At 43.0% G+C, this 9,763-nt stretch overlaps 1 protein-coding gene across 4 annotated transcripts in view; it reads right to left on the reverse strand.

Annotated features, from left to right (window-relative positions):
- Tmem216 (transmembrane protein 216) overlaps positions 1-3,674 on the reverse strand; it is a 4,717-nt gene extending 1,043 nt beyond the window's left edge. The window contains exons 1-5 of one of the 4 annotated variants that reach the window (XM_013354638.2): positions 3,445-3,674; positions 2,804-2,905; positions 2,496-2,702; positions 2,259-2,351; positions 593-794 (exon numbers count right to left, since the gene is read on the reverse strand). In XM_013354638.2, the coding sequence (XP_013210092.1) occupies positions 593-794; positions 2,259-2,304 (248 nt within the window). In that variant the 5' untranslated portion in view covers positions 2,305-2,351; positions 2,496-2,702; positions 2,804-2,905; positions 3,445-3,674. Of the gene's footprint in view, positions 1-592; positions 795-2,258; positions 2,352-2,495; positions 2,703-2,803; positions 2,906-3,430 lie in introns of all 4 variants that reach the window. The other 3 variants (XM_013354637.2, XM_005369638.3, XM_005369639.2) reach the window with 3 other exon arrangements.
- Positions 3,675-9,763: the final 6,089 nt, after the last annotated feature.

The raw sequence follows: 9,763 nt of genomic DNA on the forward strand, positions 1-9,763 counted from the left end.
GCCTCAAACTCACAGAGATTCACCTGCCTCTGCCTCCTGAATGCTGGGATTAAAGGCATGCATTATCACCGTCCAGCCTATTTGAAGCCTCTTAATTCCAAAAAACAGAAGACTATCTTCCTTAAAAAGAAGCTTTTGGGAGTGGAAAGATGGCTCAGTAGTAAAAGTACTTGCCACCCAAACATGAAGACCAGTACCCATGGAAGGAGAGATGGGATTCCTTGGGTAAGCTAGCTAGTTTGGCTAGCTGGACTAGCCAAATCAGAGAGCTTTGGGTTCAAGTGAAAGACTCCAATATAAGGTGGAAAGTGATTGATGAAGACATCTGGTATAAACCTCTGGTATGCAAGTGTGCACATACACATACATACACACACACACACACACACACACACACACCTACCTGAATATTTGTATATGCACACAGGTGAACATACATATGCAGATACACATGCAACCTTCCTACCTACTGGAAGTAAAAAAAAAGCATCCCCATAAACACCTCTTCAAATCCAGTTTCCTACACCTTTCATGCCTTCAAAGAGCAATGCATCCATCCCTGGGTGGAGAACCCAGCCCTCAGCAGTAATACCTGGAAAAGGTGGCCAACGTGAGTATCTCAAGCAGTAGCTCTGAGCCACAAAAGAAGAGCAAGATGCTGTTCATGATAGCTTCTAGGCGGAGCACATAGGTCTGCAGCAGCAGGTAATACGAAGCCATCATGGCAGATGGGAAGGTCAAGGCCACACTAATGCCAAGGGGCATCTTTCGCTGGCAGAGGTTTCCCTTTGAACCTATAAAACACAGCCCCCAGAATCATCTCCAAGTGGTGACTGCTTTTCCTGGCATCAGCTTGTATTTCCTCAACTCAGAAAGTATCTGGATGTGACAGATGGGCAGAGTAGAGAAAAATTACCCTGAATGGGAGGTGTCATATTTAAAAGTGAAGCCCACTGAACTAAAACTTTGAAGCTTCAGGGTGCTACATGATTGAAGTCACTTATTCCAGAGGCCCTGCTTCCATTCTAACTACGCAGGGAACAATGGGATTCTGCATCAAGAAAAAATTTGGGAGGCAAAGACAGGTGGATCTCGAATTTGAGGCCAGCCTGGTCTATACCGAGAGTTCATGACAGCAAGGGCTAAGGTGTCACAATCGATAGTTTAAGATCATCCTGGTCTCCTTGCTCCAAAAAAAATCAAGACCATAGTGTGTGTGTGTGTGTGTGTATAACATATATGCATTTGAATCTACATGTATGTATATATATATATAAAGCAACATAAAAATTGTATATGTAAAATATGAGTATACAATGTACATATGTGTGTGTATATAAATACACTAAAAACTTTCCAACTAAAATGGAAAACAATTTTAGAAATGCCTTAAAAATATCTGTTACTTAGGGCTAGAGAAATGGATGGCTCAGTGTTAAGGGCCATTGCTGATCTTTCTGAGGACTTAGCTTCAGTTCCCAGCACCCACATGGCAGCTCAATAATCTGTAACTCCAGTTCCAAAGGATCTAATGCCCTCTTCTATTTTTTTCCTTTTCATTCCTACTTGTGTGTTTATATGTGTTCACAAAGGTCAGAAGACAACATTGGAGTTGGAGTTACAGACAGCTGTGAGTTGCCTGATGCTGGGAACCAAACTGGGATCCTCTTCCAAAAGCAGTAAGGCCTCTTAACCACTGAGCCATCTCTCTAGCCTGACACCTTCTTCTGACCTCTGTCAGCACCAGACACACATTTGGTCTTTACCATTTCCTCCTCTTGGGTTGTATTTTATCACTGTTTTCAGAGACGATACATTCTAAGTAATAAGGGTTTTTCTCTGTGTTTCTGGGGTTTAAAAACTTCTAGAGAAATCCTTGTTTAGAGAAGTGGAGGGAATCTTAGCGCTCCACTCTAATGCCTTACTCTCCCAAACAAAGCAAAGAAGTAGGAACTCTTGTAGCAGTCAGGCAACTGGAAAGGAATATCTAAGATCAAATGCTACTGCTGGCCTCTAGTCCCGCTCAGAAACACACAGGTGAATCTTGACCTAAAATATGATATGAAGCAGCAGCTTGAAGCTTCAGAGAAGTAATGGGATATCCTACCAGATCCAGCCTCTGATAGGAAAGTAATGGGATATACTACTAGATCCAGCATCTGATAGTGAGCCTAGGTTATGTTCTTTATCTTGTTAACCAGGTTACAGTCTCTAGCATGTCTCATAAGGAATAGAACTATTTTCTGAACAACACTTACCAAAAAACAGTCGTATTACTTCAATGCCAAGATAAAGGAGCAGCATCACCACATCCAAGACTAGATTGGCTGTTGGGTACGGCAGCAAGAGACCTGCCAGTGGAAAAGCCAGAGTCTGCAACACCACCTAACCATCCCCACAAGGACTGCCGCACACCCAGGAACAAGGACACTAGTCTTAGCTTCCCACGAACCAATTAGAGAAGTGTGGACCATTATAGCTGCAGGCTTTCTTACTAAGTCTGTGGGGGTTCCTCTCTGTCGAATGAATGAATTATAATGGTACAGAGATCTGAATATTTCAGCAGAGACAGATGGGGAAGAGTCAGGATGGAGAAGCCCACATTTCCCAAACTCAAGATACTCTTGCTGCGAGAGATTTCCTACTGAATCGTTCTAAAGACATCAGCTGAAGAGACTTCTGCCTTGCAGTGAAGAGATATGCTGTAGGGGCCAGAAAAGAATGAACAGTTCTTGGTGGGAGTTGGCACTGGGCTAAAGAGGGAAAGAGCTGTTGGGGCAAAGGCAGTCAAGCCCAGCCTTACCTTTATACAGGAAAATGAGGAGCTCCAGCAGGAAATAGGTGGCATAGTACCACCCATTCAGAAAGAACAGGACTTCCAGAGGGGTTGAGGACAACCTTTTATCTGAAAAAAAAAAACACACACACACACAAAGATGGGCTGGAGCTCTACTCCCTGTATGGTTCTGTAATCCGAAGAAAACACAAGATCGTGGTGAAGGAGGGAGAAACTTCTGATTGCTTATGAAGTGGGAGTGTGGATGTGAAGGGGCTGGTCTTCGACCTCCTTTCCCAGGAATTCTTTGCAGGCGACTTTTCTGGCAATTCAGCTATCATCACAACTGAGAGGCACCTCAAAGATCCAACCCTGTCACTGCTGAAGGGGAAACTGGGGCGCAGAGGCCAGCAGCGGGTCTGTGCAAGGCTAGAGGATTCGTAACTGAGTCATCCCAGAAAAGGACCAGCCCGGGATTCTTAAGGGTATCCGAGTTCTACACATGCGGGCACTCGGGGTGGTCGGAGCAACGCAAGCCTGACTGGGACAAAGGAAGAGTGAGACCCTCAACTTTTAAGAATGGGGGACTAAGGTCGAGCTCTGGAGAGCAGAGAGGTGGAGGGACTGGCAGGTACCAATGGCAGAGACACACACCTCCGGAGTCTCACCTCGCGGCGCCATGTTCAGTCCCCATGGAAACTGCGTACGCGGCAGCTCTTGGAGCAATGTGGCGGTACCGGAAGCGGGCAGCTCCTGGCCGCTCTGCCTGTCCGTGGCACTCTATGATCACTCCACCGGGTGCGCGCGCGGAGAAGCGCTCGCGGTCAACCGCCTGTTCTGGTCTGTAGGAGGCCAATGGGTTTGTACGAAGCTTGAGAGTCCAGGAGACCCGAGCTGCTCTCGCACCCTCTATCTCCAGCGCCCTGGTGTTGGGCTGAGTGGCCCTGTGTAGCAGTGTGGTTGGAGGATCGGCCTTGGGCCCACCATTCTTCCTTCCCACACTGCCTTGTGGAAAACAAATGCGGCAAGCCACTGACAATGCGCTAGGCTTGCCTGGGTGTAACAAGATACTGCTGGAGACACCAAAACCGTCCGAAGTAGGGAGTTCTCTTCTAGAAGTACAAATAAAAACAGTGGTGATTCTCCTGCGACCTAAAAAGTGCAAGGATGTTGAGGGGAGACAGCAGATTCCCGGGTGGGAAGCGTTTCCAACAAGCTGTGAGCTTTGGTTGCACCTTGAAGCAGCAAGAGCATGTTGCTGCCGTCAGGGAAGTGAAGGAGTAAGGTTTCTGAAAGAACTCAGGTTGACTCTGCCGGCCATAAGATATGGCAACAAATGACTGGAGAGTAACTTGTCATGAAAGTGTTACACCCCTGGCTAGTAGGAGTGTGGGTAAAGACAGTAATTGTTACTTCCCAATGGAACCTCAAGGGAAAGGAATTCCTAACCTGGGGAGAGAAAGCCTCCCTCCACTGCTCCTCACCTCCTCCTCTGCTCTCCTGACTTCACCTCTGTTTTTGCCTTCCACTGGTACATTGTTTTGTTCTGGTTTGGTTTGGTTTAGTTTGGTTAGACAATCTCCCTATGTAAGCCAGACAGGCCTGTCGTGCCTTTGCTTCCCGCCCAATACTGGGGTGCCACAATGCTCTGACTGATCTTAGCTGGAACTTTTAGGGACCCTCTAGCAAGGGCCAGAGCAAGCTGAGGCAATGGAACGGAACTCTGGTTCTGTACCCCATCTGCACTGCCTTTCTGCACTCCTGCTCTGGGCCTTTGATGAAGGAAGGTGGGCCAGTTGCTTTTCAGTTTGTAAGTAAAGGGTCTTAAATTACCCTGTGCACACATTTAGATGTACACATACAGCTCTTTCATGCTACGGTGAAACGTTGGCCCACTGTCAAAAGAGCTTATATAGTCCTAGCCTTCATATCACCTGGTATCCTGCCCTCAAGTCAGTGAGAATGATAACAGTAGGCCCAGATAATGGCACAACAGATTTGCCAGGGCTGACGCAACCAGAGCCAAAGGCTCAGCATTCTTGGTAAATATTATTGATTCATTCATTCAAGTCATTGAATTTCTGCTGCTCTAATCCAAGGTCTGGGCATGCTGGGCAAACGCTCCTCACTTTCAGTACTTTTCTTTAGTAAGCCACAAATAAAGCTGAACTCTGACTTCTACAGAGGAACAAAATTTTACTATAGTTACTGTAGTTAAGTTGGCCGAATTAATTGTCTGTGTACTCAATATCAAGACCTTTCAGGGCCATGCTCTGTTGGCTGGAAGTGCAGAGACTCTTCGGGCCCATGGCAGACTTATTCCCCTATTCACTGATCAGTGACCTTGCTAAACTAACACATCGTGGAGACTATTCTTTTGAGGCAGGGTTTCTCCTTGTAGCCCTGGCTGCCCCTGGAACTCATTCTTTAGATCAGCCTGGCCTCAAACTCAGAGATCCACTTGCCTCTGCCTCTATAATGCTGGGGTAAAGGTGTGCACCACCACTGCCCACCATGATGGCTATTCTCGGTTGTCAACCTGACTACATCTGGGATTAAAAACCAAAAGGCTGTGAGGGATTAAATCATTTGAAGTGGAAAGATTCTCTTTATTACTTCAATTTTTTAAACATTTATTTATTTATTATGTATACAGGATTCTGCATGCATGGCAGAAGAGGGCACCAGATCTTGTTATAGATGGTTGTGAGCCTCAGTGTGGTTGCCCAGAATTGAACTCAGGATTTCTGGAAAAGCAGTCAGTGCTCTTAATCTCTGAGCCATCTTTCCAGTTTACTTTATTTTTGAGATTAATATAATTACATCCTTTCTCCCTTTTCCACCTCCAAGTCATCCCATATACCCCTCCTTGCTCCATCTCAAATTTATGGCTTCTTTTTTCACAAAGTGTTGTTATATGCATACATGTACATACATATACATATATATTCCTAATTAAAACCTGCTCAATCTGTATAATTTTATCTGTCCTTTCCAGAGCTTATCATCCTGTACAGGATAGCTTAATTGGTGTAATCGCCTATGAGAAAGACTATTTCTTCCACTTTTTTTCTTTAAAACAGCTTTTAAATTTAAATATATTTTAATCATATTCTTCCCCTCCCCCAAGCCCTTCCAGATCCTCTCCCTACCCACCCACCCAACTTTAAGTTCTTTCTCAGAAAACAATCAAAAAACAAATACAGCATCAACCCTCCCAACCAAGAAAACAAAATAACACCCAAACAGATAAAAATAACAAACTGTAACTGAATAAAAGCACACACAAAACACTATGGAGTTCATTATATGTTCGTTAACTACTGCTGGACATGTGGCCTGCCCTGGAAGTGGTTGATACACCCAGTGTCACTCCACTGAAGAAATGACTTTACCTTTTCCAGCAGACATAAATGAAAATTCAGTTATTACCCTTTACCCTGTGGCTAGGTTTTTCATTCATTCCTTCATTCATTTTTAAAATAAAATAACAAAAACTATCATCAAAGTTGGACAATACAAACCAACAAAAGAAAAGAGCCAAGAGAAAACACAAGAATCAGAGACTTGCGTGTTTGCATGCTCAGGAATCCCATAAAAACCCTAAATGTAGGCCGGGCGATGGTGGCGCACGCCTTTAATCCCAGCACTCGGGAGGCAGAGGCAGGTGGATCTCTGTGAGTTCGAGACCAGCCTGGTCTACAGAGCTAGTGCCAGGACAGGCTCCAAAGCCACAGAGAAACCCTGTCTCGAAAAACCAAAAAAAGAAAAAAAAAGAAAAACAAACAACAACAACAACAACAACCTAGGTTATTAAAACATCTTAAATGCCATATTCTATAGATCTCTGAAGTGTTTGAAGGTTACCTGTATATCTAAAAGGTATCTTTGTTTGCCATGAAAACATACCTAATGTGACTACAAATTTGATTATGCTAGGTGATTAACTAGTAACCTATATTTCCTTATTATCTTAAAGAGTTGGTAATATTTTTTTTTTTTTTTGGTTTTTTCGAGATAGGGTTTCTCTGTAGCTTTGGTGCCTATCCCAGAACTAGCTCTTGTAGACCAGGCTGGCCTCGAACTCCCAGAGATCTGCCTGCCTCTGCCTCCTGAGTGCTAGGATTAAAGGCGTGCGCCACCACCGCCCAGCTGGTAATAATTTTTAAGAACTAGAAATTTGCATTACATTGTTTTTGTTTGTTTATTTGGTTTTGGTTTTTGAGACCTGGTTTCACTGTAGCTTTGGAGCTTGTCCTAGAACTAGCTCTTGTAGATCAGGATGGCCCCGAACTCACAGAGATCTGCCTACCTCTGCCTCCTGAGTGCTGGGATTAAAGGTGTGCATACCGCCAAGCTCTGCACTACATTGTTAAATGAGCTGTATAGGTACAATACCTTGAACAAGATTAGAAATGTATGTACAGTATATTTTAACAAAACTAATCTCAAATTTGTGGCAATATACAAAGTTTGTATACAATATATAAAATTACAACCAATGTAAAACATTTAAAACTAATAGTTACTTTTTAATAGACCCAATAATCTACCTTTTATCATATTGTATCTATATTCTCCCTTTTTCTTTTTAGAGTAGATTCAGTAATCTACCTTTTTATTTTATCATACCTATACACCCTTTTTTCTTTTCCTTTTTTATTCTATTTTCTTTTTTGTTTTTCTTTCTTTTCTTTTCTTCCCGTTTTTTGAGACAGGGTTTCTCAATAGCTAATGAAGCCGGTACTGGAACTTGCTTTGTAGACCAGGCTGATCTCAAACTCTCAGAGATCCTGAGTGCTGGGATTAAAGGCTTGCACCACCACCCCCTGGCCTTTTTTTTTTTTCAAAATAAGAACCTTGAATCTAATTTCCTTTGTTTAGCTTTTTTCTTGGCCATTATCCACAACAACCTGTAACCAACACATTATACAAAGACAAACATCCATAATCCATTTTTTGATGATGTGGGTATAGTTTTCTAGGTTACTTCCTGCTGTTTGGGGGTGCTGATAATCTTATGGGGACCCAAAGAAAATTTAGGATATGGTCAAGTCCTTACTGAAGTATTCTGTGAGGATGGATTATTTCAGCCAGCAGTCTTGAGGCTGTTCTGGATGTAGAACTCAGAGGAAACTGCAACAGAGGTGCTCTGAAACATTGGAGCATCTGGGCCATCCGTTCCCACTGGAGATTTTTCAGGGGGTCTTCTTTGATCAAACCTTATTTTTTCTTAACCCAGAATGAATCCACAGCCTCTCATTTCTTGTGGAAACAAAAGTAAAACCTCTTCTCCAAAGTAACATATTTTTTGACTTAAATTTTGAAGTCAAGGCATTTTCAAAATATATAGGTTGGATTAATCCAATGTCTTTTAGCAGCTGTTGCTCCTTCCTCAGCTGTCAAACAATTCAAAGACAACACAATAACATACAATATCCAGATTCTCTCTGTGTTTTCCATCTTTACATGGAAGCTAAACCAGGGTGGATGGGAGCTGAGAGCACTAGTTTTTCTCCCAAACTCAGGTGGCAAGCTTTGGGTCCAGCTCCTAGAGCTGGAATTCCAATCTCAGCTCTGGCCTGGGCTGGTGGCTAAAAAGCCTCAGGTGAACTGATTTTTCATAAATTTGTGCCCCATGTTGAGCACCAAATGAAGCACAATTAATAAAAACTCAGAGAAATTGGGGTTCAACCTGAAGATCTGAAAAGCAAAGCAGCCAGCCACTGGCTCTTACTTCAAACTCAGTCTGAACTGGCAATCCTGTCTCCAGGAATCCCAAAATGAGACTGTGTCTAAGAGCTGTCTCCTGCTGTTTTATAATCTTCTCTAGGGCTTGGATTAAAGGCATGTACCATGGAGATTAAAAGCATGCACTGCCCAGTTTCTATGGCAACTAGTATGGCTACTGGGATTAAAGGTATGTGTTACTACTGCCTGGTCTGTAAGGCTGACCAGTGGGGGACTGTTTTACTCTCAGATCTTCAGGCAGGCTTTATTTATTAAAATACAATTGAAATGCCACTACAAAACAACATGTAGATTAATAGAAATGGGTTCAATTATAAGAGCTAGTTAGAAACAAGCCTAAGATAAGGCTAAGTTTTCATAATTACTAATAAGTCTCTGTGTCACTTTTTGTGAGCTGGCGGCCCCAAGAAAAATCTATTTACATTTGGGATATAGATATTAACCATTGAAATGTCCTCTTGGTGGACTTTTCTTCTGATGAGCATGGAGTGTCCTTCCCTATCTCTTAGTTTTGATTTGAAGTCTATTTTGTCAGATATTAAAGTGACTATACCAACTTTTTTCTTAGGTCCATTTGCTTGAAATTTATTTTTTCCAACCCTTTACCTTACAGTAAATGCCTATCCTTGATATTATGGTGTTTGACAGTTTAGATTTTCTACTTTACAAGTTAAGGTTGGGATACTCTTGCTTTTCTACGAGCTTCCCATTCTTTAAAATAAAATGACAAATACCATGGCTGTGAGGTTTTCACACACCCATCGTGTTCTTTATTATTTGTAATAGCCACAGGGACTTGTTTCCCTTTTTCCTTCCTGATACCGTTAATATTTTGGAATTGTTTTGTTTTGCTTTGCCATGCTAGAAGGTGAACCCAGGATTCATGAAGCTCCTCTGAATCTTGGCAGAGCAGCTTCATCTTGCAGCAAGCTGCCATTTAACTTTCCCAGGTTCCAGAGGCAGCGAAGCAGCCATCCTTCCCACTGTAGGACAGTGCTTGTTGAGCTCAGCAGAATCCCTGACAGCAGGTTGGATGGAGACACACAGAGCTCTCCCTGTCTCTGGTTTGACGGAGCCTTTATCTGAGCCTGCAGTCACTGGCACTTTAACACTAGGTAGCGCTCTGAGCCTAGATTTGCAGCCATTTGCTGCACTTTTTCTTTACTTTTTTTTAAAAACATTTTTTTGTGTGTTTGTGCATGCATTGTGTGTGTGAGAGAGAGAAAGATAGAAAGG

This window comes from Microtus ochrogaster, unplaced genomic scaffold (assembly GCF_000317375.1).
Source record: "Microtus ochrogaster isolate Prairie Vole_2 unplaced genomic scaffold, MicOch1.0 UNK56, whole genome shotgun sequence".
Classification (NCBI taxonomy): Eukaryota; Metazoa; Chordata; class Mammalia; order Rodentia; family Cricetidae; genus Microtus; species Microtus ochrogaster.